The 27,341-nt window shown below is 37.0% G+C and overlaps 2 protein-coding genes and 2 long non-coding RNA genes across 7 annotated transcripts in view; 2 read left to right on the top strand and 2 right to left on the bottom strand.

Moving 5' to 3' along the window:
• Positions 1–22,541, bottom strand: part of Moe (moesin) — a 72,242-nt gene extending 49,701 nt beyond the window's left edge. For 2 of the 4 annotated variants that reach the window (XM_076814195.1, XM_076814128.1), the window contains exons 1-2: positions 18,077–18,326; positions 17,606–17,785 (exon numbers count right to left, since the gene is read on the bottom strand). In XM_076814195.1, the coding sequence (XP_076670310.1) occupies positions 17,606–17,785; positions 18,077–18,097 (201 nt within the window). In that variant the 5' untranslated portion in view covers positions 18,098–18,326. Of the gene's footprint in view, positions 1–17,605; positions 17,786–18,076; positions 18,327–20,198; positions 20,255–22,359 lie in introns of those variants that run through there. The other 2 variants (XM_076814370.1, XM_076814280.1) reach the window with 2 other exon arrangements.
• On the top strand, positions 3,867–9,323 carry LOC143375169 (uncharacterized). Its single transcript, XR_013086829.1, has 2 exons — positions 3,867–5,249; positions 5,288–9,323. It is a non-coding gene; the product is annotated as an uncharacterized LOC143375169 (long non-coding RNA).
• Positions 21,682–22,490, top strand: LOC143375204 (uncharacterized). Its single transcript, XR_013086839.1, has 2 exons — positions 21,682–21,810; positions 21,947–22,490. It is a non-coding gene; the product is annotated as an uncharacterized LOC143375204 (long non-coding RNA).
• A 1,878-nt stretch (positions 22,542–24,419) lies between the features above and the next one.
• LOC143378372 (uncharacterized) lies at positions 24,420–26,270 on the bottom strand. Its single transcript, XM_076830088.1, has one exon. The coding sequence runs from the start codon at positions 25,416–25,418 to the stop codon at positions 24,693–24,695; it is 726 nt and encodes a 241-aa protein (XP_076686203.1). The 5' UTR covers positions 25,419–26,270; the 3' UTR covers positions 24,420–24,692.
• Between the last annotated feature and the right edge of the window lie 1,071 nt (positions 26,271–27,341).

Raw genomic sequence — 27,341 nt, 5'->3', positions numbered from 1 at the left:
TTGGTAAAAAAATTATTTTATATTTCGTGAGTTATAACACGAAATCGGAAAATAACCGGATTTTCAGGGGTCAATTACACCCCCTTGGAGTGAATTTGGGCAGCAAACAAAAATTGCAGTATAATCGGGAGGAAATTCCCTACATATTCACAAAGTTATTAATTATGCTTAACCCTTAACTGGTATACTGTTTTTGCAAACGTGACTGGTATACTGGGGTCGTGGCAGACCCCAAATAAAAAAGGACACAGAAATTTGTAAAGTCGACACTAGAGCAACCACTATGAATGTTTTCTTCTTAGGTAATGTAGAAAATAATAGAAGCGTAGAAAGTTAAACTATTATTATAAAATTTATTAGAAATTCAGTTTACCAACTTAGACAACCGAAAATTGTACATCGAACTTTGGGTGCTTGGGGTCACGAGCGACCTCAGGATACCAGTTAAGGGTTAAACCTTGTGAAACCTTGTTTCCTACAGACCTACGAGCCTACAGCGTGTGCTATACACCGTTGGAAGGATCTCGCCAAGACGAATCGATTGATACGATTTTAACTTAGAAACCAGATGGGATCACCTCGAAAAATGGCCTCAAAGTCCGAGAGTTTTCGGTTTTGAACAAAAGAAACCCGTAGTAAAATCCCATCCGGCCCGACGGACCCCAGGTAGGCCCCTGAGGAAAAACCGATTTGCTGGGCGGCAAATGGGCCTCATGACCTTAATTTCAGGGCCGTGTTGGGCCTGCGTTTGCCCTACGGCCCTTTCCTATGATGCCCAGTACGAAATCGCCAATGGATCAGTGGCCCAAAGGGCAAACGCAGGCCCATCACGGCCCTGAAATGAAGGTCGTGAGGCACATTTGCCGCCCCAACCTGCTGGAGTATCGCTTGCAGTTAGGGATTGCAATACCGGTAAACCGGTAAACCGATAAATCGTGAGAAATACCCTAAAATTTTTACCGGTAATTCGCCAATTTTTTACCGGTAATTCGATCAATTACATATAGCAATATAGCGCATATATGCGTTCATTAATTCCATCGGCAGCTACTACGTTATCAGTAAAAAAAACACTTCAATTACTAATAAAGACGAAAACCGAAGTATCTCATGGAGAACCAACTCTGATCCAAAAGAAAACTAAGAATTTGAAACAGTCATGAAAAATGGACGTATTTTCAAGAAGAAAAAGTAAGGAGAAAATATATACTATGAATGGCATATGATTTCTTAATGCCTACCCGGCCAACAAGTGTAGAATCTGAGAGCGCTTTATCCGTGGCTGGATTATTTTGTACAAAAATTAGGTAGCGATCAGGGGACCAAAGTTTAGACGAATTAGGTATGTTTTTGCGTGCTTATTTGATAAAAAGAATTGTTAAATAAAAAATATTTAATTACGTATGTAAGTTAAGATTCTTTTCATTGTTTTCGTGGTGACGATCCATATTAATAAGTATTGTCAATAGTTATACAAATATATCTATTTTGTGTTATATTATTTTATATTTTATGTTCAGAATAGTTTTATTTCCATATATTTTTTTATAATGCTCGATTAGAGTTAAAAAAAGTTGTTTTTGTAATGTTTACTCTTATATTTTCAATACCTTAAAAAATACCGGTAAATTATCGGTAAACCGGTTTTAATTAAAAATTTTACCGAAATGCTAATCAATTTCCAAGATGTTAATAAAGCTTTTTCCTGTGATGAGAACTAGTCAGAATTGGCAATGGTGTATTTGTATCGCACATTCAGTTGAATTCGCTCTTAATTTTTATTTTATTTTATCAGTTCATTGAATATTTTATGATATACTTGTTTGTTGGAATTTACCCGACAGCGCAACTTTCCCTGTCGTTTTCTTTCATTTAAAAAAAAAAAACTATCCAATCAATTGTTCGGTATTTTTGTGACAATTTTGCTCAGTGTTTGATCTTTCTGCTCACAAGATTCCAAACACTTGTGCCTATTATTTCACTTTTAATTTTGTATCTATATTTCTCGATATTGCATTTTCCTATAAGTTAGATAATTTAAAAACTACCGAATCAATTTTTCTGAAATTTTGCAGGGGGTTTTATTATTGCATAAAGATTCGTTCCTCCAATTTTCAAAGATTTTCGCTTATTTTTAATGTTACTGAAGTTCATCCTTAAATATAATGTTACTTTTTCCATATAAAAAATAAATCGTTTTTATGAATAGAAGTTGATTATTTTTTGTTGCTTGAGTTTATAAAACTGGATATACTTCCGAATGGCCCCAGTGGCCGAACGACACGAGGTTTAAGAAGAGAGGTAGGGAGGGGGTGTGTAACCTAAATCTCAAAATTATAATATTAATAAAAAATCATTATTTCTTTTACAAGTTATTTTTTTGATCTGCATACACGTAGCCCTAACGGGGATCCATGCTGACCCCCAATTTGTTCTACGGACAGCTGGACGCGTTCTTACCACCGCGCCCCTTAGGCGCCTAAATTGCACGAGCATATGGTTGAAATTCGAAGCCAATTTTCTCGAAAACGAAACGCGATATCAAAAAATTGCATCTTATATTTTCGTCTCATTTTGGCTTGTAGAATCACCCCCTAAAGTATTAACTATCAATAGAGTAACAGATATCCACCCTGAATAATAGGATGGATCTTATCCGCAAGTTTCCAGTTCAAATCTCCAAACTCACATCGGTTCGCTACCATGCTTTACGCGCCCCCGCACTCATCTAGCCCCAGCCAATACTAATATCCAGAACAAATTGGAAAGTGGAATGCGTTGTGTCGAAATAAGCAAACAGAAATGCTAAAAGATTTTTATTAATATCTCGGAAAACTAATAAATTCCCGACGCAACAATTTTAAATTTAGGGTCCACACGCGCTCCCCACCCCTCCCCTCAAACCATATGTCGACGTACCACTGGGGCCATTCAAAAGTACAGCCATAAAACTGCTTATTCTATTAACAAAGAGTTGATAACCACTAATTTTGTTTCATTTTCTCTGTTATTTTTCACGTAATAACTCATTTGCTCTTACAGCGCACGTATTAGGCAGCTTTATCCTACATGATTGTGTAATAACATTCCCTGGTTTGCAATTAGCTTCGCGACGCATTCATAGCTTCTCCTGTTACACGTTGCCTCGCATGCCCGCGTGCACCCGGCCTAAAGCCAAAGGCGCCTATCGAACGTTCCTCCGCGACACCAAAGGCTGACGTCGTCGAGTGATTCATCGCTGGAAGAACCAGTTACAAACTGTTTCTTCGCCAGCATAAGTAGCGATCCAGATTAAGCGTTAATCTCTCCGACTATCATCGTTATTTCTGACGAGACAACGAAGCTAACTACAAGCCCAATTCTCTACAAATACACCCACAAACTTTCAAACAACAATTCACGAATTCCCCACTAACATTCCCACCCAATCTCAACACCACAATCAAAAGAATAATGTCGTTAAAAGATCGATTCAACTGTGCTTCAAATTCCCAATCGTTACGAATCGTTAATAACGGTTCAACGAAATTATATTCCCCACTGTGCGCGCTGAAATTAGATGTGCATTCGCGTGCGAGTTCTCGCCCCACCGGCTGTATAATAACGAAGGCCAGTAGCGCACGGTTGGCAAGGCCGTGCCGCTGATAAAAAGATGACTGTCTTTAGGGTAAAGCGAACGGACTGACGCTTTTCTCGTTTCCTTAAATGGCGTCCGCGTAATGAGTCATGGCGCGGGGTTATTTCCATGCAATTGACGTAACCCACGCTCGACTGGGTTCGTTAATAAAGCGACACCCGGGCGACGCAGAGCCGACCACAGTGTCCTCCTCTCCTCCACGTTTCCCCCTTTTATCGCGGCTGTAATAACGCGATAAGCCAGGCTGCTTCCACGGAACAGTCGGCGACGGCATCTTCTCGTCTCAGAACCTGCTGTTTACTTTGCGAAACGCTTAAAGGGGGCAACGTCATCGGCGTGCCGCTTGGAGACGCGTTAAGATAACTGTCTCGTGACAACTCTTTTGTGGCATGTAGGTACAACTTTTGGAAGACGCTCGCGCTGCGGCGATCGCTTTGAAGATCGTGATCGAATCGAGTACAGCGCAGGCAGAGACTGGGGAAAAAGCGCGGCTAGTGCTGAGTGCTCCAGCTTGATGGGACACTGGAGCACAGCACAGATGCTTTGAGACGTTGGACGTGGACATCTTGTGGAGTAGAAACATGATATCATTCAGCTCTGTTTCTGTAGTTACTGGCCACTTGTCTCGGTTATTGGATAAACAACGTCTTTATTGTAAGCTAGTTTGTGGTGATGTGGTGGTAAAACTGTTGTGTACCAGGAGATTAAACACTCGTTCCAAAAAACTTAAAACGATACTTTATTTAAAAGTAAAAACTCTTCCAGTACATGGAGTTTACGGAGAATATAATTTTAGCTTTGTAACTGCTAAGACGCTGTGTACTGTCTGAAGCTATGAATCCAACTGCCCTCAAGGGTCCTACAAGCAGGTAGCCCTTGCGGAAAAACCGAAAAGACACTTCGAGCCCCCCATCGACTCGCCTTGGGTTTGGGCAACGAAGGTCGAAGTCAGCCTCACGCTTTCTAATGGTTATTGAAGAAAGACAGGGTGAAGTGCTAGAGAGCGCGCTCTTTGACAAGAACCAAACGGATCTCCAACAAAACAAAGTAATTTTGTTCGGTAAATTTTTTAAAGTACAATTTTTAGTATTTTTTTTAAAGTATCTTAAGATTGTTTTACATTTTACAATTGTCCATGTTTGACTATTTTTACGTTTCTTCTTTTGGACGCATCTGAAAGATGCTCTTTTCGGTATTTCTCCAATTTCAGGATTCTTACAATTTGTGTTCCTCTTCTGTAGATTTTATGTGTATTTGTTATTCTGTAGAGAGTAGTAGGCACACGTGGTACCTTTCCTTATTATTGTTATTACTCATAAATACGTCTGAGAAATCTAACATTCGAAAATTGATACTTATTGCCATTTTTCTCGTTCTCTACCTTAACTTTTATTTAACTACCAACTGCATATTTCACCGTAATTTTAATAATTCATTTTATAGCCCCAATATTTATTATCAAATACAACAATTAAAACCGAAGTCCTTACTCTCGCTTATCAGAATTTCCTGACCAAATTTAAAATTAAAGCGCAATTATTATCGGTAAACGAATTAATAAATACAAAACTATTCTTTAGTAACCCCTGTTAATAAAAAACAATGCCAATTTGTTTTTTAAAAAATGAGGCCAGTAATGGCGCTGTTTAGTATAAATACTAAAAAAAAATAAATAAATCGTCTATCAGACTTAAAACTGCATTATCTTTATCGCGAACGAAATTAGGAATGTGAGAATTTGAAGTAGCAGTGTTCGTATTATGCATTTGCACGTTTCCGAATAGAATAAACAAACACGGCGGACGGTGTTGATTTTTCGAAACCAATATGGTTAATTTTAAAGATGACGATAATCGTTCGTGTTTGTTGAATTAAACGCGGAGTACCAGTCCTGTCGATATTTGCACTACAGTCGCCGTTAATCATGCCTGCTATAACCGTACCGTAGACAAAATTCAGTATGAATTCCTCATACCCTTGCTTTATGCTGATTAACCCTTTCGCTACTACGGGCGACTATAGTCGCCCTCCACAAAACGCGATGTACATACGACGGGCGACTATAGTCGCTCGCTACAAGAGCCATGTACAGTGACTCGCATTAATATTCGGACACTTTTTAAAATCGCATAACTTTTTTAAAATTGGTCCAAACGACTTGATTTTTTTTGAGGAGCTAGAAGGATTAGTTTGCTAAATTACGTATTTGGTCGTTTTGAAAAAAAATGTATTTGGTTGGAATAGCGAAAAGAATAGTCAAGGTCGATTTTTAAACTTTTTTTGTGAGCTTGTAATGAAAATTAAAAAAAAAGCGTTTGTAGATTGCAGTAAGTTGTATACGTGCCTAAAATTTCATGAAAATCGGTTAACGTTGCTCCGAGCTACAAACGTTTAAAGATCGCAGAATAAGGTCAAGAATTGCTGATTTCGGGAATTTTCGCTGATTTCGGGAATTTTCGCGATTCTCGACCTTATTCTGCGATCTTTAAACGTTTGTAGCTCGGAGCAACGTTAACCGATTTTGATGAAATTTTAGGCACGTATATAACTTACTGCAATCTACAAATGTTTTTTTTTTTTTTTTTGAATTTTCATCACAAGCTCACAAAAAAAAGTTTAAAAATCGACCTTTACTATTCTTTTCGCTATTCCAACCAAATACATTTTTTTCAAAACAACGAAATACATCATTTGTCAAACTAATCCTTCTAGCCTCTCAAAAAAAAAAACTCAAGTCGTTTGGACTAATTCTAAAAAAGTTATGCAATTTTAAAAAGTGTCCGAATATTAAAGCGAGTCACTGTACATGTACCGGGCGACTATAGTCGCTCTCGAGAAAATTCTTTTATTACCCGACTGCGGCACGCAAAGGAGGGTATTGTGTTTATCAGGCTATGTATGTATGTATGTCCATGTTACGCTCTAGAGTCTGTACGGATACACCGATTTGGAAAAAGAGGTGTCTTTAGAATTGTCTTGATTTTCCCAATCTCTTCAACACTCAATGACGTTCCGTGATCCATAGTAATACAATAGTAATAATAATACAAAATATAGTGGTTATAAGACTTTCAGTTCCAACTGTAGATTTATTGTTGGGCGATTGTAGCTTCACTTTCTGCGGATAATTGTTAACCGAGTGTCATTAAACAAATGAAAATACGTTTATGCAGAATGTATAAATATCTTGTTTTAAAGAAAAGTCCCTTTTCTTCAAAAAGCATGTCGAGGTGGCGTTGGTCAGGCGTAAGACGTAAACCCGAACGCCGAAGACTGTCCACGCGCAATGTGTTCACTCTTGGCGCGAGGTCCCGTACAGTGGGGGCGCTCCGGCGGAGCGGACCGCCGCAGCGAGAGGGTTAATAGCAACAAATAGCATATTATGTACCAATGCCAGCGACACCGCTTAAACAGTACATGCCGTCAGCATGTAAAGTAATTGTTAGTATAATTTACGTACATAAACATCTTCCCGCCAGATGTGTCGCAGAATTCGCGAGAAGTGGGGACCGGACTGCGGTTGAGGCGAGCGGTTTTTAGAAGGGACCAGATGCAAGAGATGGGGGTCAATGAATATTAAGTTTTAACACTTAAATCTGATATATGTATGTGTTGATTAACAGCAGGATATTAGTAGAATGGATTTTTGGGAAAATAAAATTCTGTAGGAAATTCAATTACTAGTTGCTTTTCAAATAAACTGTTGGAAATAGAGCTGTTACTACCCGACCCGACGCACAGTGGGCCGGATTTAAAATTTGGCGCCTTTTTTTTAAGACATCGGAATAAAATTTGCGCCAAAAAATAGGAAAAAATATTCCTTTCTAATGATGTATAATTTAATATTTTTACATTTATTTTTTTTTTATTTTTTTTTAACTTATTTGTGATAGAAAAATATTAATTCTGTTTATTTGGTACCTTATTTAATGCCCTTTTCAGTAGTTTAAATGGAATGTTCGGGAAACTTTTCGTTTCCAAGTTATTGATAAATACAAATAAATATTTTAATACGAATAAACATTTTATTGAAAATACTTGGCGCTGCGTCCCGAATTGGTGCCGCTAAACTCAATAAATATGTATAAATTGCATTAATTAATCTTTTTCTGTCTTTCTTGTGTGTGCGTTCATGAATGTGTGTATGTGTGCGTGCGCATACGCTACGTATGACATTAGAATTAAATATATGTAGAATAAATCTGACTGCGTTTCTAATATGTATATGTATATGTTTATGTATTTTAGATTGTAAGGGAGTTATTGTAAATTATTAAAAGGAGAACAATTAACATTTTTTCTGTTTCGCAGCGCCAAGTATTTTGAATAAAATGTTTATTCATATTAAAATATTTATTTGTATTTATTATTACCTTTATGTACGTGCAGCTCATTTTGATTTCACATCTTTTTTTATTTTATAATTATTATTATCTTCTATTTTTTGTGATTTATTTACTTTCATGTACTTGGCGTAATTTTTTTATTTTTCTGAAGTTTTTTTATGGAGATCTCATTTACTCGGGTGTCTCACGGGTACCCGGGTAATTTTGTCTACCCGTGGGTCTCATCGGGTACCCGGGCCAAAAGAACAGTTATATAGTTGCAAATGTGCATTTTTATATAATTTTCGACGTTAAATTGAATTTTGTGAAAATAATTTTTCGGTGAAATGTGTTCGAATATTTTAAAAGAGTATTTCAGAGGAAAAATAATCAATCCATAAAATCAACCGTTTCGAAATAGCAGGACAAAAGTTTAAGAAACGCTGACGCTTGGACTTTATTTGCACAAAATATTTAAAGATGATTAGTCCATTGATATACCATCTTATTTGACTATATAGTATTTTCAAATACACGTGTGTTATTTTATTTCAACAAGCGACCGACTGTCCTCAGAATTATTTTGTCATTTTATTACTAATCAAATGATTTTTTAGTTTACTATATATTTTTCTTTCGGGTAGAGTGTTTGATAACGTCACCATTGTTTAATAGCATAGCTTTGCAAACTCAACATCATCTGTTATTCTATTTGAAACAGTTAACTCATCAGAAAAATTATTTTGAAATGGTTTATTTGGTCTTGGCACAAGGTAATTAATTAATTTTTCATTAATTTTTCATTAATTAATTAATGAAAAATAATATTCTTTTTTCAAATACTATTTGTTATTTTGTAAATCAAATAATTTTTGCCGAAGTCAAACCCGTCCACCTTTCCACCATCCCTCCATTTGAACCTTTCCCTTCATTTTCACACCGCAGGGAATCTCGGGACGTGAGAAAATCGGGCCTCGTCCCATCGCTTACCAGGTCATCTTCAAACTCGTCGTCGTCCGTGTCCGAGTCCGAGTAACCTCTCAGCTTTCGAACTTTCTTTTTCACCTCTTTCTTCACCACCCTCGTTATCATGTTTTCCGGCTGCGTGCAATCAGACGTTCGATCGTTAAGGAAAAAAAGTCTCCTGGGCGCTAAGAACCGACCCAATCGGACGTCGACAAACTATGTAGCTGCTGCTTACTGGGATGGGGATCTACTATCTAGCGGTGCAAATAATGCTGAGTATCAAGACGCTTTGAACCATTTCGACTATAAGATAAAACATTGAAATTCTTTCGAAAATGAGATGAAGAATTTTAATTACTTTGATGATGGAGAATTCGAATTATTTCGGAATTATGTGGGAGAATTCGAATTATTTCGGAATTATGTAGGAGAATTCGAATTATTTCGGAATTATGTGGGAGAATTCGAATTATTTCGGAATTATGTGGGAGAATTCGAATTATTTCGGAATTATGTGGGAGAATTCGAATTATTTCAAAAGAATGATAAAAAAAACTCAAATTATTTGGGAAGCATGTTGGAAAATTCGAATTATTTTGAAAGAACGATGAACAGATTCAAATTATTTCGGAAGCATATTGGAAAATTCGAATTATTTCGAAAGGACGATGAAAAGATTCAAATTATTTTGCAAGAATGATGAAAAAATTCGAATTACTTCGAAAGTATGCTAGAAATTCGGATAACTTCGAAAGTATAATGGAAAACTCGAATTACTAAGAAAGTACGATGAGAAAATACTTAGACGCTATTTCGAAAGTACGATTAGAAAATCGAGCGATTTCGAAAGTACGATGAGAAAATCGAGCGACTTCGAAATTGTGATGAATAATGGGAATTACATCGAACTTATGATAAAAAAAAATCGAATCCTTGCGAATATATGATAAAAACTACGAATCACTTCGAGTAAGTATTTTTGAAATTTAAAAAATTTTGCGGGTCCCGGCGAGTTTTCGAAGTTCTGATGTTCTTTTACTTTATTGGGGGTATAAGTTGATTTATGAAATTAGGACCATTCCACGCGGGACATTTTTGGAGCTCACAATTGATATTTCAAATATATTCGCTTTGGTATTTCTTTGTACTTTTTCTTAAAATGTCTCTGCACTGTCTCTAGCAATTAAATAGATTGGAAATATTAATCTTGAGTCTCAGAAGGATCACGCGTGAAAAGGGCCTTAGTACAGCACATTGCGTTATGAATATTTTTCACTGTCAACTTGTCAAGCCATCATATGACCTTCGAATGAGATTCGAAGCGGTTTGAGAAAACTTTGCACGAAAGCAAATTGGACGCCCACCACTATGCTCAGGAAGTTGGTGACACATTCATCTCCAATTGACAACTTTTGTTGCAGGTACGTTTATCTCTAACCGTAATATGAATATACTACTCAAAATATTAAATAGAATAACACTGCTCAAAATAATTAGAGGAATTCGTGAATGGTGAATTTTATTGATCGAATATTAAATTTCATACTAGAAATCACATGTCAAGAATTAAAAAACGCTGTATATTCAATATAAAAAATTATTAAATATATAAGTAGTTGTTAAATATTTAGCTTTTATAAGATGAATTGCTCCAAAATACTGACTGTCTGCCTGAAACATCTTCCAAAGCCGGGAATCCACCGGGAAGCTAAGCTAAGCTATGCGATGCGATGCGATGCTATGTTTTAACGTACCTTTGGTGGAAACGGTTCCATAAGAAGGTATTGATGCTAATTTATTTAAAACGTAGCGTAGCATGATATAGCATAGCATCGCATAGCATAGCATAGCATTAGTATCGCATAGCATAGCATAGCATAGCATAGCATAGCATAGCACAGCATAGCATAGCATAGCATAGCACAGCATAGCAGAGCATAACATAGCATAGCATAGCATAGCATGATATAGCATCGCATAGCATAGCATAGCATAGCATAGCATAGCATAACATAGCATAGCATAGCATAGCATAGCATAGCATAGCATGATATAGCATCGCATAGCATAGCATAGCATAGCATAGCATAGCATAGCATAGCATAGCATAGCATAGCATAGCATAGCATAGCATAGCATAGCATCACATAGCATAGCATAGTATTCATAGCATAGCATAGCACAGCACAGCACAGCACAGCACAGCATAGCATAGCATAACATAGCATAGCATAACATAGCATAGCATAGCATAGCATAGCATAGCACAGCACAGCATAGCATAGCATAGCATAGCATAGCATAGCATAGCATACCATAAGCTTAGCTTCCCGGTGGATTCCCGGCTTAACTCTTTTGAATGGTGTAATTAAATACAGACTACGAGGAAAAAAATTATCCTGCAAAAGGAAGTTACTTGACACCTAAAGGAACGATTACAACTTCTCTTTCAATACACATTTCAAAACCCACGTGTGAAGGCCTAATCTTCGTTGTTCGCTGTATGCCATTAACCATACTTTAAGGGGTCAGTCTACTGTGAAGTCCTGAAAAATTGTTATTTTTTAGGATTTATTTTTTAGAAAACGGAATATCCAACGTAAATAATGTTTTGTCTACTTATTAATACACTTATTGACAATATAAAAAAATCTATTTTAAATTTTTAACGTTTTTTTTTTTAAATATATATCGCACTGATGTGAGCGATTTGAGAAATTGATGCAGTGCTGGTGCAGGTGGTTCCGGGAGAACCACGCATTTGAAACAAAAAATTCAAAGTGCGTTGTAATCATCGCCGGAACCAGGATTATTTTTACTGATAAAAGATTATCAAAATGACGGAGGTTTGAAGTTTAAGTGTCGAAATACGGTGAATTTTTCAATCATTTTGCCTTGTAAAAAGTATGAAATGGTTAATCCAAAAAGGTTTCCGTGGTCCCGGCCGTAGCCACTGATGTTCTGAATAACGTGTAAAAATTTCAGAATGATTGGTCTAATAGTTTTTTTTTTGCAATCACCTGCAGCAGTTCAAAAAAATGTTGTTTTGAGATAATTGCCTTTTAAGTTTTAAAACAAATTAAAAAAATTCTTTTAATTTTTTTTTTGTATAATATAAGAGTAGCTTAATAAATACTAAAAAGATTTCTTGCATTATATGTTGTATCTACGGAGAAAAAAATCTTTAAAAATACCTGAATTTTTCAAACCGTCACAGTGGACTGACCCCTTAAGGTATTTCCCACATATTGTGCCATACTTCAAGAATTTATTATATTTCCTTTCGCTCTGACATCGTTGATGATTGTGTGAATCATAATTGAAGAGTCCTTGTAGAAAACATTAACAAGAGAAGATTCCGAACCCGGAAATTCAAAAAATTCTGAAACTTTCTGAATATGTAGGGGATTTCCTTCTGATTACAATGCGATTTTTGTTTGCTGCCCAAATTCACTTTAAGGAGATGAAATTAACCCCTGAAAATTCGGTTATTTTCCGATTTTGTGTTACAACTCGCGAACTGTAAGAAATAGAAAAAAAGTTTCAAGACAAAAATTACTTCTTTTAATTAGGACTATCAGTTGGCGTCTTAAAGTTCTTACATTTATCGAGGTATAACACAAAATCGGAAAATAGCCAAATTTTCTGGGGTTAATAATTTCACCCCCTGAAGGGGACCTTACGGTTTAAAAGTCGATTTTTTATTTAATTTTTCGAATGTTCAACCTTTTAGGAATACGAGTTTAAAAGGATTTGTTGAAATACGTAAAATTCCCGAAGTTATAGGCATTTGAGTAGCGGCAAATGCATTAACAACCGACCACGTGGCGCCCACGTAAAACTTTAAACGCGTTTTTCTCGAAACAGTGTTCTCAATACGGTGGGACCTGTATCTCCAAAAGTTATTATCCGATTCGGCTGAAACTTTTTTATTTTGAAGAATATACTTCTGGCTAGGGGGGAAACCAGAAAAAATGACAAAAATGACATTTTTTTAGAAAGCAACGACACTTGAAGTTTGAAATCACTTTTTCCCTATAGTTTTCATCCTTTCAACGCCTTAAAAAATTATAAATTTTCAAATTTTTGTAATTATTTCTGGTTCTCCCCCTAGCCAGAAGTATATTCTTCAAAATAAAAAAGTTTTAGTCGAATCGGATAATAACTTTTGGAGATACAGGTCCCACCGATTTGGATGAATTTTTAACGCCTTGACTTTAACGACTCCCCAGTGCCGTCTGCAATGATTAATTATAAAACAAAAAATATATATCTATAAATTAAGACATCCTTAATACAATGCAAAAAGTCCCATTAAATTATATATAGTACTTTTCCTTTAATTAATTCCTAAAGATCACCTATTTGTTGGGGCTCTTGACCGGAAGGTCCCCTTAAAGTGACTTTGGGCAGCAAACAAAATTTGCGTTGTAATAAGTAGAAAATCCCCTACACATTCACAAAGTTTCAGAACTTTTTTAATTTTCGGGTTCGGGATCTTCCCTGATCAGTGAAACGTAGTTTAACCTACAAACCTATTATTGAATATTGTAGAAAGAATACAATTAAAAAAAATAATCGAAAACTGAAATTCAACTAATAGCACCCATCAGTGTCAACTAGGTACTTTTACAAGCATCCAAATAATCGATGCAAATTTATTTCTTGATATAACATAGGTATGACAATTTCCTTTGAATTGAACTGTAACGTTCGATTCCTGCCTAGATGGTTTTTCCTCGAGCATAGCAACGGTATGAAAAAAAAAATAATAATCGCTTTTCTGAGAAAAAACACGGATGTAATTAAGTACGTGCAATTAATGGCGCCATCTGCAGTGTGCAAGATGCGCAGGAAAACTGTTTCCGCGTAAAGGATTTCGAAGCGCGTGTTAATATCGTACGCAAGCGAGAGGAGCACATTGCGAACGGGTTTTCCAATTCCAGTCACCTTCCTGACGATCGTGATCCGTTCGTCTCTATATTTAGTCAAGTCGAATTTCACCTGGCGGCCACATGTCGCTTCGGCCACTACACCGTTTCTCTCGTTTCCCCTAGAAAAGATTCCTGCGCGTATCGCTCGAAGTGTGAAAAGAAGAGAGAGAGAGCGCGAAAGAAAGAAGGATGACTTGGAAACGATCGTTGCGCCCTAAGGTCGGTCGGTCGGTCGGTCGGTCGAGCTCTCTCGTCTCGCAGAAACGACGCGACCGAAGGAGAGACAGAGAAAAAATCGAGACAATAAAAGTGTAAACGCGACTGTGTCAAGGTGAAGGCGCGTCCACATGAACCGCTCGGTGAAAGCAGATGGAGGAGAACATCTACTTTGTAACTGTACTTTGGATCGAGCAACGGAAACCTAGAATGCTACATAGCATCCATTTAAAAAACGATAACGTCCTTGAAATGTTGTAGCACATTTAAGTTGTATAGGGTGTTCTAGAAGTGACGGTGCCCTTGGGGATTTCAGGGAGTAGAATGAAGTGAAACAGGTCCTATAAATGTGTAGTCGAAAGCGTACGCTTAATGAAGCGAATACTATTAAAGGTATCAGGCGGAATCTTAGCTGATAAATTTATTAGACAAATAAAAAATACGAACAATAATATTTGTAATGGTCTTCTGGGTCATCGGATATTTCTTCCTTAAATATTTATTTTTGCGGATTTCTGCAGTACTGTATCAGTTGCAGTGGAAAATTTCGCGACAATTGTTTTTCAAGAAATTCGACAGTCACTTTTGCAACGTACTGAATGTAAAAGAATAGCGGATATTTTGAGAACTTATCGCAGCTTTATGCATGAAGAATATAATTTTGTCAGAATGTGAATGGGAACTTTTTTTTATTTCGTTCTACCCTCTACAATTGCATCCCTTAAAGAGATAATTTTTTTCTGAATCACCTAGTATAACGAAATCTTTTTTTTTTATTCGATTCGTATTTGCAATCGTTGCTTTAATTTTCGAAAAGTTATGGAAACAATGTAATATAAGTTTTTTTTATTTCGTTCTACCCTCTACAATTGCATCCCTTAAAGAGATAATTTTTTTCTGAATCACCTAGTATAACGAAATATTTTTTTTTATTCGATTCGTATTTGCAATCGTTGCTTTAATTTTCGAAAAGTTATGGAAACAATGTAATATAAGTTTTTTTATTTCGTTCTACCCTCTACAATTGCATCCCTTAAAGAGATAATTTTTTTCTGAATCACCTAGTATAACGAAATCTTTTTTTTTTATTCGATTCGTATTTGCAATCGTTGCTTTAATTTTCGAAAAGTTATGGAAACAATGTAATATAAGTTTTTTTTATTTCGTTCTACCCTCTACAATTGCATCCCTTAAAGAGATAATTCTTTTCTGAATCACCTAGTATAACGAATTTTTTTTTATTCGATTCGTATTTGCAATCGTTGCTTTAATTTTCGAAAAGTTATGGAAACAATGTAATATAAGTTTTTTTTATTTCTTTCTACCCTCTACAATTGCATCCCTTAAAGAGATAATTTTTTCTGAATCACCTAGTATAACGAAATCTTTTTTTTTATTCGATTCGTATTTGCAATCGTTGCTTTAATTTTCGAAAAGTTATGGAAACAATGGAATACAAGTTGGTTTTTGCACTGAATAATTGCGAACGATTTATATAGAGGAGGTAGAAATCAATCGATCGACAAGTGCAAATTTCGAAAAGATCACTTGTTTTTTTCTTTATTATCTTGTGATTCGTGTGGTAGCAGACACTAGGATTATTCCTATGGTGTGTGTATTTTATTACCTATCTATACCTATGCTAAATGTATTTTGGAAATCATTGAAATTTTCTACTGCCGCACAGGGCAGCCAATCATAAAATCTACGATGTCTCCCTTAGCATTGCTTTTACACCAAAATCCACATAACAAACGTTGTTGCAAATTGAATTTGGAAGCATCTTTTCTCATACAAATTTTTAATAGAATCGATAGTAATCGAGATATGAGTAAAATTTTAATCGTTAATTTCATGTACTGGTAGGACTAACTGAAGTTTTTGGATATTATTCCGAAAGGGACCGGTGGCGGATCGAGATGAGGTTTGGGGAGGGAAGGGTAGGGAGGGGGGTGTGGATTCCAAATCTAAAATTGTAACTTCGGGTATTTATTAGTTTCCTACATACTAATAAAAAAATATTGTTAATTTTTTTTAAAAAATTTTTTATGTTGGTGCACCCCCAAAGAACCCTCCCGCCCCCAATTTTTCCATTTTGAAATTTTGTAGCCTCAGTCTCATTTTTAGCATCGCCTAACTCACATCGGCTCGCTACTAATCTAGCCCCAGTACTAATACCCGGGAGAATTTGGAAAGTGGAATGCGTTGTGTCCGTATAAGGCAACAGAAATATTGTTAAGAGCAGGGAACATGGTAAAGTGATTAAAAAGAATCGGCAATATCTACCCTTTTATGCGCAATTACCCCTGTATCGTTTGAACGCATTAATTGCCGAAGCTAAAATTTTATATTTGGGGCCTTCCCACACCCCTCGTAATACCCACCAAGTTTCATCTCGATCGACCACCGGTCCCTTTCGGAAGTACAGCCAAGTTTTGTTGTATACCAACGCCTTGTTATTAAATTCATTAAATTAATTAAATTTATTTTCCTCTAGTCCTTCGTTTACTTCTACAGATAGCAATAACAAATATCCTAAATTCCTGTTCCTGTGATTTCATCCGTCCCTAGTTACTTATCCTTGTACCTTGATCTCTATGCCTCACCCCTTTCAACCCCCACTTTCTGAACCACCGAAACCCACCTATATGTAACACGCAGCAATATCTCTTTCAAAACACTCTTCTTCCGAACAGTCTCGACATCATAGTCTACCTCTAAAATCTATTAAGCTGTATTTCGTCTAAGCTTCCGTAAATGGTATTTTTATATTATTATATAAGATCAATGGAAATATTATAATTACGGAATACAGCAATTTTTACAATGAATAGTAATTATACATTTGAATTATTAAAATCGTTGAGAAGAACTCAAGACTACAATTTTAATTGAGCATTACGAGATATAAATAAACTACAATTCAACGGGTAGCCAAATGTGTACACCGAGGCTACGAAAGTCGATGACATCAGCAACCGTCGCCAACGTTTCCTCTCTAGGTCACATTTTTACAAAGTTGACGTAAACGCCCGAATTCAACGTACCTATCATTTGGCGCCTCGTTTCAACGAGCATCGCGAATTTCATAAATATGTTTCATTCCTGCCTCTCGCGATCATTTGAACTCAGCACTCGAATACTCATCAACTTGCTACAGATTAATTCGGGATACGCAAAATGTGGGTGACAAATATTCCTACTTTTAACCGGCAATTCTAAATTACCAGTTATACATTAAACACTTTGCTTCACGTCTTATTCAGTCGTATCTCGTGAAAGCAAACTTTTCTGTCACAAGTAACATTATTCATACGAGTATACTTAAACACTAAGCGGGGGTTATGTACCTGCTACTTAACAGATAAGAAATAGATTCCAAACTGAAGCGACTACGAAAGCTCTTAGAATTTCGATCTAGCCCAACCTCGCGCGCGCGCAAAAAAAAAGAAGAGAGCGAGGACAGGCTCACGAGCTATTGGATAAATCGCGAGGTGATCAGCGTAATAAATAGGCAGTCATCCTACCTTCTTGTACAGCTTGATCCATGTCAGGTCGCCCTTGTTGTCGGTGTATTGAAGCCCGAAGAACCAGACCTCTCTTAGCCCGATCGTCTTCACCACCTGGTCAAATAGCTGTTTCCCGGTGGTCGTCTGCTGGATCGCGAACTCCAGCTCGGCGTCCATCGTCGTCACCCTGACGTTCATCTTCGCATGCGAAAAAAGAAACCAAGGATCAGTGACGCGCGGGCCACGTCGGTGACGAACAGTGCCACCCGATAGAATACAAAGAAGACGCCACTTCTAACCCCATTCCTACAACGGGCATATACGTGTACGCGAGCCGCGTATATGCATCACAGAATGATCCCACGGAAAAGGGGAAGAACAATTGGCGAGCACACTGTACAATTACGAACGTCGCGGGCGTTATTATATTTCGGCGGAGCTCCCATAGAAGGCGTCCCGAGAAAACGTGGAGGGACACGAAACGCTTACCATCTTTCCACCGGCAACCATGGCTGCGGCGACACGCGAACTTGCCACGCGAATTCGAACGGACGAGGGAGAGGACCGTCGATACGACGCAGGGACTGGAAGACGTGTTACGCGCTCGGACGCGAGTGATCCCAACGATGCACCGTGGATTCCAGAACGTATCGGTCAGAAGGCACGAAAACACTCGATGGCACGAGATTCAACCGTTCGGCTGTCGGCTTTGGCCGGTCTCGAGTCGGACAATGGGCCGAGGGGCAAGTGCAGCCGGTAGCGTCTTTCCCCCCACCAAGCGCCCTTCTACCTTGGCGGAGTAGTGCACCGTTGCCCCCTCTCCTTCTCTCTCTCTCTGATCCATCGACGTAGAGCGTAAGTGGAAGAAAGAGGAGACGAAAGTGATCACGTGAGGAAGCCGGTGCGCGTAGCCCCGACCAATCAGCGCCTCGCTGGGATACCGGGTGTCAGGAAGGAAGCAGCTCTTCCTCGAGAGGATGGTTCGTGTCCGTTGACGCGACCCACGTTCTTCCAAGATGTTACAAAACTGTTACCACTGGCTCCATCGGCAGAATCGTAATTAGGATTACTGAAGAGATCGCCGGCTTCGCGTGCCTTGGCATTTTTATTCGGCAGCGAATGATACACCGGCGTGATTTAGGATTCAGGCCGTTAAGTCGGGAGGACGGGTTGTCGCTTCATTTGAAAATGCCTTCGCAGAGTGCATGACGAGTCAATAACTCACGGCCGATGTTTAATAATTATACGGCGCTCGGGAAACATTATGTTAGCGTTTTATTTTTGCTGCTAACGCTATTATAACTTCGAAGACACTGTTACATTTTGGTTCTGGATTATGCATCGCATGGAATTTTAAATGGGAATTCTGAAAATACTATTTTTTTCAAGCACATATTCGGGAATAATCTGATGTGTTTTGTAGATTTTTGAGAATTATAGCAAGTGAGGTAAAAGGAGTAATCAAAATTTGTTATTTATTATGTGGTTTACTTGTGGGAAAAATTTCAGGCTTTAAGTCGAAACTCGGTAACTCGAAAATCTCTATAATAAGGATGGGCGATACTTTAAAAAATATCGATACAGCCCGAATATCGATACACTTAAAATATCGAAATAAAAATATCGATACGCCTAATATCGATACATTCCGATATAATAACAAACTGAAGGTTGATTAATTATAGTTTAATCAAAATTGGATTGTTTTATGATACATGTACATTTATTATACGAGTAGTTTTATTTTACGATATAAAATAGTGTAAGTCCATTTTTAAAAAAAAAATGAGAAAACGACAAATTTACATATACTTTAATGTGAACTGATTATTTATAAACATAATTAAAATCTTAAATAATTCCTTTGATTTAATTAATTGAAGTTACATAAATAAATGGAATTGCATAATCATTTAAAAATCGAAATTCGATATTGGTAGGTTATGTATCGATACATACAAATATCGGGCCTCCAAATGTCGATACAAGTTATCGATATTTTAGCACAAAGCAAAATCACAATTTTTTTAATATGTAATATAGAGTAATATTTTGACCATAAAATGTGTCTTATAATTATTTTTTTATATATAGGTATATATGTAGTACATAGGTAAGTTGTAGGTATACAATAAACAATTGCCCTTTAAAATTTGAATTTGTCTAGCTTTACAGCTTCACAAGTCGAAAAATTAACAGTCGTACAAAGCGTCTAATAATAAATTTTCGTTTGTTGAACCTCTCTTACTCAAAAACTCGATAAGCCGAAACCTCTATTATTCGAAGATTTTTTCCCTTCCCTTGAGATTCGAGTTATCTATGCTCGACTGTATATATTTATTTGGTGTTTTTATTTTATCTGCTAAACACTAGCCTAGTGACATTTATTCCGCGCAAGTCGTGTAGCAATTACCCAGCGATCGTTTTTAATTCTCTATAGAAGGGGGAGTTTGTAACTAGGAAATTACCTACTTTGCGGGCTAAGCACAAAATATTGGAGAATACTTTATTGTTGCAAATACGTACACAAAATAGCACTGAATGTTTCAAACAATGTAAAACTTGTTTCGAATAACGTTTATTGACTTGTAAAAATGTACATTGTACATACCGATTTCGGCATCGTGGCGGCTTCGTCCTCCCGTATTAAACAGCGAAAGTATCAATCTGCAAAGATATTTCGTTTTAATTAATAAAACTCTAAATATTGGCACATCCTAATTACGTATATTCCAGTAACACGAAACACCCCAAAGAATGTTGATAAAAAACTCAAACAGTGTATTTAGAATATCAATTACTAAATACCGAATTTAAAAGTAACAATATCGGAACACTCATTTATAGATCCAAGATCTATAAATTATCTAAAGAATTCATTGACAGTTGCAGACCCCGTCGAAAAATCTCAATTCATTTCATAAATACATCGTTGAACTCGAAGAAGAAATTTTCAAAACATGTTTCCTACAATATAAATCCTTAGAAGCAAAATGAATATTTAACTGACGGCGTGTTCTAATGTCCTCTGTGAGTAGCTTATGGGCAGATACATACATCGCAACTATGTGATAAATATTTGAGCACGTCATGGTCCCAATTACCATCCGTGTCTTAATAGCCACCAATAAAGGAACATGACAATTATTTTTTGTTGTAGAACTTAATTGAAGAAAAGAGAGAAGAATTAGTGACGCGTACACACTGGAGAGGTGCATACATGTGTCTCCATATTGGAAGAAGAGACAGGTTATAACGTAAATCCGCGTGACCGACATCCGCCGACAGAAAGGAGTGCCTGCACAGTGGTGTCTAGCATTCCCCTTTTATCTAGGACCACCAACGTCCGTTGAACCGTTGGTATCTCGCCCAACTTTTGTCAGTGACGGTGGAAAAAAAAAAAGCTCCGCGCGACGTATCCGTCCAACTTTTCACGAAGCATGGAGATAGAAAGCATCTATTAATAAAGCCTCCATTTCCGACTGGCTGCGCACCAAGTCCGAAATACCCGTCGCAAAATCATTGTTTACACGAAATGTCTGACGCGTTCATCGCGTCAATTTCGAATTTATTTTCACGATTTATCGGGCGATAATCGAACGATACCTTCGATCACGTGCACAGAGCAGAGCGTTCGTTTCACGGACGTTCACGCGTCGAGAAAGGCAACTAAATTTCCAGGGGAAAGAATGTATAAATACGCGGGACTCCGTGCGTTTGAAAATTCCACGCAACGATGGAAGTGAACGAGCGGAATGTCACGTTAGAAAGACTCCTGCTTCGAAATATCTTTCAAGGTCGTTCATTAACGCGAAATAAATACCATTCGGGCAGTAAATTGTACTGTCGGTCGTAAACCCTTAGGTCTCGTTCTCATTGCTTAACTTCTGAGAAGCCAAACTAATCGAGTCCATAAACCAAAAAAAGGGGGGGAGATTGATAAGTTCGGCATATAATCCTGTATTTAAGTACTAAAATTAAGAGATATCCAGCGAGTGGATTTAATCAGCCCTAATACTCGAGATACCAATTACCGTAATATAACTTGAGGAAAAAGTAGGTAAAAGTTCTTGCTGTGTGTTGGTGTACACACAGCGTGGACAGCGTTACAACCGATTGCTGAGTCTCGCTAAAAACGCGTAGGATTAACAGAAACGTAAGCGTGTATCCTGTCCAGGCCGTCTCATTTTACTTTAAAGGAAAGGACAACTGCTAAACGCTTCGTAAGTCGCCGGGTATTTCGTGTTACGCATAACGTACACGTTCGTAAACGGACGATTACCATAACGTAAAACGACCTATGAGATAATCAATTATTTATTTATATTACAACTTTTTCATTGACATGTTTGCTCCCAGCGCCTTCGTGCAGAGGGAAAAAATGTTGGGATGTAGCACAATGTCACCTTCTCGATGAATGAAATCCCGAGGTAAATACGTTGACAGGGTTACTACACAAATGTAACATACAAAGCGACGATGTCAAAGGGAAAGAAGAACGTGTCCACGTTAGAAATTGCTCGGGACCGCTACGAGATGACTTTAGAATTTCAAGAATTAACCATTATGTAGGTTAATGTGCGAGAGGTTAGTTTCCTGGATAACAGGAGAACAGAGTGGTGTAAAGGTCACGCAGTTATTTCATAGTATTTGGGCTGGTAGTGCTCTGATATTGGTTAAAATAGAAAATAATTTGTTTCTTCTACGATTTGTGGGATATATACCTTATATCCGCCTAAGTACTAAGCAACAATTCGTTCCGCGGGACTTACATTATCGTGTTTGGAAGATATGTGTCCTATAACACATGTGCCACACATCCACGGCAGACCGGTGGCACTTGCACTTGCACTATACCCACGGCCAGAAAACGACAGGAAATAGTGTGATCCACACCCAAAAATCCCGTCACGTTCAGACAATACTGACACCTCACTGATAATATGGCTGCCGCCTGCCCACCCGCTCGCACAAATCTCCTAGGAGTGGGGATAAATCATGAACTATACAGTTGAAACAGATGCTGTAATCCACGGTTAAATAGAGCATTCGCTATTAAATACTGTTGTTGGATAAATCGAAACTGTTCTCATGATTCATATTGCATCACACTTATATTTATCAAATTAATTTAACGCTGCTTCTTATTACACCTTTTTCCCCTAAAAATTACTAGATCGGGAAACACCCACTATCATAGCAGTCTTTAATACTAGCCGTGCCGAACAACGTGGCAACATCGCTTCTGCAAGCATCGGGAGCCCGACTCTCGAATTGTCTCGAATCTCGGGAGTCTGGCAAGTCTTGGTCTTGCGGTGGACTTTGTTGATGGAGGTTGATTAACGCTTTTTTTAGAGAAATTGATACAGATATACAATTTTTTTTTTTAATAATTACACACGAAGTAATATATAAATACTACAATGTTTGGTGAGTTATAGTAGAAATTTTCATAGTATTTATAAAATGCGGTAAATTTCCTCACCACCTCAGGGGTATTACCGTGGCGCGTTACCGTTTGAATCATAATGTGGGTGGTTCGCCAATAGCCCTATCATCCCACTAAATAAAATAAACTAAAAACGTAACAAAAGTAGAAAATGAAAACAAAAAATAACAATGATATGATCCGATTGAAAGAAAACAGAAATAAATGGAAAAATAGAAGGCTGTACTTCCGAATGACCCCAGTAGCCGATCGACAGGTTGTTGAAGAGAGGTGTGGGGAGGGTGTGTGGACTTTACACTTTTAAATTTATTAGTTCCCGAGATATTAATAAAAAAATTTTCAGTATTTCTCTTGACTTATTCCGACACATCGCATTCTACTTTCCAACTTGTTCCGGGTATTAGTATTAGTTGAGGATAAATTAGTGCGGAGGGCGCGCGCACGCTTGCAGGAGCGTAAAGCATGGTAGCGATCCCATCTGAGTTTGGAAATTTGACCTGGAAACTTGCAGATGTGACCCATCCTATTATACAGGGTGTTACTCTACCGACAGGCAATCATCTAGGGGATGATTCTACAGACCAAAATAACACGAAAATATAGAATACAATTTTTCAATATCACGCTTCGTTATCGAGAAAAATGGCTTTGAATTTCAGTTACATACGCGTACCTTTTAGGCGCTTGAGGGGCACGCTGAGGTAAGGGGAACGCGTCCAGCTATCCCTAGAACAGATTGGGGGCGGGAGGACCCCCCGTTAGAACTACGTGTGTGCAGTTCAAGAAAATTAACAATAATTTTTTATTAATATTTCGGAAACAAATAAATACCCGAAACTACAATTATAGATTTAGGGACCACACCCCCTCCTCTCAAAGTTTGTGTCGATCGGCGAGTGAGGCCATTCGGAAGAATATCCGAATAGAATGTTAAATCTTCAGAGTACTGATCAAATAAAATAAACATTTTGAAAAATACACATTTGATAAGTTAAACTTGTTACTAATCTAACTAAAAGTCTTTAATTTGCGTTTACTAGAAACAGCATTTTTATTCATAACTGATTATTGTTTATATTTTTTACATAGTCATTTAATGAAATATTTGAGAAACCAGATAATCATTGAAACAAAATATCGCGGTAATCTATACCACAAATGCATGTTTCAGAGAATACTAACTAATTCGAATCTGATATTAATACTAATATCTCTTAATACTTTAATACTGAGATATTTTAATCTACATAATATATTTTTGTGATTGTCAGGCCGCAAAAAATGAGATTCCAAGTGATTATCATTTATTGCGGCCTCCATTATTGCATACATAAGAATCAATAAGGATGTTACTTCTTCAATGGGAATAGAAAGGCCTGCTCGTTGTAAATGATCAAAATATATATTTCCTACAGTTCCTTTATCCTCTACAATTAATACCTTAGAGATACAATTTAATTTTTTGGGAACAGAATGAGACCCATAACCAGATATATAAATTTTAATCGAATTGTCTAAAACACATTCAGATAAATATTCATTATTAAATACTTCTAAAGAGCGAGTCAAGTCAACAGAAAAATCATCACAATCATTACTGTTGTTATCACAATTCTGAAATTTATTTTTAATGCCAGTAGAAGAACAGGAATTTATTTAAACAGGTACTTCATGCTGCACAGATTTATATCGTGTCAATAAATTTTGAAGTTGAGACCACCTAGACAATTTCATGTCAACAGGCAATACTCCCTTCAAATCATTAAATGAAATTTCATTACCTCTATGAGAAACCTGTAATTTCATTTGGTCATTAATTACAATTTGAATATTAAGTACTAAAAGATCATTGTCATAATCAAGTTTATAAAAATAAATTCTAGAATTTGTTAATTTAATATCCCAACATTCTGAAATTTCAAGTTTCTCTTTATATTTATTTATTAAATCTAAAAAGTTTTCAATTAAATCTAAGTCTTTCAATTTTTCAACTAAACGCTCATGTTTTTGAATGACTTCTTTTCTACGTTGTTCAGGTATTTTTCTTTGTGGCGGTACAGGCTTTGAAAGATAAGTTGGCAAATTGGGAAAAATAGAAGGTACCGCATTCTCTACAAGCTTTGGACACCTCAGTAAAACATTTTCAAGTGTTCCATTAGGAGATGTTACTTTTTCATATCTATGAATATCATTGTCAGCAAAATGAAGACTACAAACAGCAGAGTACTTTGTAGGTGTCCACTGTTTTCTCGGAATAGCAGCTACCCATTTTTTCTGTAATTCTTCATTCTTTGGAAACAAAAAGACGGATATATAATTGTCAGATTTTAAAGTGCTGTCATAATTTCCCTTGCAACCGGGAACACAGCAACGCCGTGGCATTGTTGATTTAAAAAATCTCACTGTAAAAAACTAAAATGAAAAAGACGAAACTTAGCCTCTACTAAGCAATTGTGCTAAGTCCACGCAAATACAAGAGAAATCAACGTAATTAATAAAACAAGTAACAAATCTGTGCTACATTGCACACTCTATTACACTGCACTATATTGATTCCACTATATTACGTTTTGTTTTTGTTAATTGCACAAATAAACATTTATTAAACCCGCGAATAGCCACATCGGTTCGGTTATGTTTCTAGCGAGACAGAACTTCCGCCCTGTTGCCAGATTTATATTCAGCCTGGCTAGTATTAAAGACGGCTGTGGCTGTATAAATAGGGTAGATTTCCCAATTACCGTGCTTTGACGCCGATTTGCTCGCGAAGAAATTAATTACTGGCTTCTCTTATTTTAAGTTTGCTTGGTGAAAATTTATATTGGGGTTTTGAACTTTTCTCTTTATTAAGGTATTTCTTCGGGTTGAAAATGTTAATTTTTCATATTTTTTAAAATTGAAATAAAAATACATGTTTTTGTCCCAATTACCGTGCCCTGAAAAATGCGTTGCCCCTATTCCCGTGCCCTTTTTTGAATAGCGTTCCCGCGGTTAGGTTATGTCTTTGAACTTTGAACTGTTCAAAACATTTCTTTGCTCTACGAGAGGTGTTTTTATGTAATTTTAATATGACCTTTTCATTACAAAAGCAAAATATGCAAATATAAATTTCTGTTGACCCGTTCTGAGAAACGAAAGTAAGGTTAGGTTTAGCAGTTACAGAGGGAGCCAGTGAGATTCGAGGGGCACGGTAATAGGAACAAGCGTGAAATTCCTGTCCCAATTACCGGATTCACTTTAATATGAATACGTTTCAAAAGTGCTCTTTTTGCTATTTTAAAATTTGAACCTTTTATGATATAATAAACACTTTACATAAGTGCAAATCATGATAATTATCAATTTATTCACTTCTGCAAAGTACGTGTTCCTTACCGTTTCCGATAAGGATTTGGTAAATCCATCGAAATCTTCATACGCATTTTTGAAATTTTGTTTACTATGCTTTAATTGTTTAAAAATGCAACCTTCTCGTTTGTAACACATACATTAATAGTTTAACTTAATTAAAAAAAAATCTTTCCTTATTTATTTATGCGAGTTTTTTGTACGACTTCTTTAAACATAAAGGCACGGTAATTGGGACATCCACCCTATATTGTAAGTGATAGTGATCCTCTAGGCAGTGATCGGAACACCGTCTATCGTCGCTGATTGGTTGCCGCGATTTTGAGCAAAAGCGGAAGTAGACAGAGAAAGAAACTGTAAAAATTAAAGAGACAGAAATACTGACAGAAAGATAGAGAGAAATACTGATAGAAAGAGATAGATATGGTTTAGGTTATGTTATTTCCGGTTTTGCTCCAAAATGGCTACGGTTATATCGATCACTCCTTAGAGGATCACTAGTAATTGGGATCTGACATCCGTCACCATGACATCTGGTGGCGGAAAGTGGACGCGATCGTTGGGTACACACCAATCCCTGTCTGTTCTCGTGCCGTTGCAAAAATTCCGCTGAGCGGAATTTGAACCTGCCCAATCACATATACTTTGCATAGAAAGGAACATTTTCGCAAAAAACTACATTATCGCATATACAACACATGTATCTTATAACCATATCGGCGCCATCTTGGATAGGCCCCGCCCCCATGTCAGATCCCAATAGCGAATTCGGTAACTCGCACTGACTCTGCACTGGTGCCAAAATATCACTTGGATTGGTTGTTTCTGATAGAAACGAAGATAGCTCTATAAGAATCAACCAATCCAAGTCATTTTTTGGCACCAATGCAGAGTCAGTGCGAGTTACTGAATTCGCTATAAGATCTGTAGTGGATTTTGTATGTATTTTTGAAAATT

This window comes from Andrena cerasifolii, chromosome 1, assembly GCF_050908995.1.
Source record: "Andrena cerasifolii isolate SP2316 chromosome 1, iyAndCera1_principal, whole genome shotgun sequence".
NCBI lineage: Eukaryota > Metazoa > Arthropoda > Insecta > Hymenoptera > Andrenidae > Andrena > Andrena cerasifolii.
The sequence above is the reverse complement of the archived record's forward strand: the minus strand, read 5'-3'. Positions and strand labels throughout refer to the sequence as shown.

Bases quoted from the DNA above. Each gene is read 5' to 3' on its own strand.
- LOC143378372 (XM_076830088.1), bottom strand. From the start codon at position 25,418: ATGCCACGGCGTTGCTGTGTTCCCGGTTGCAAGGGAAATTATGACAGC.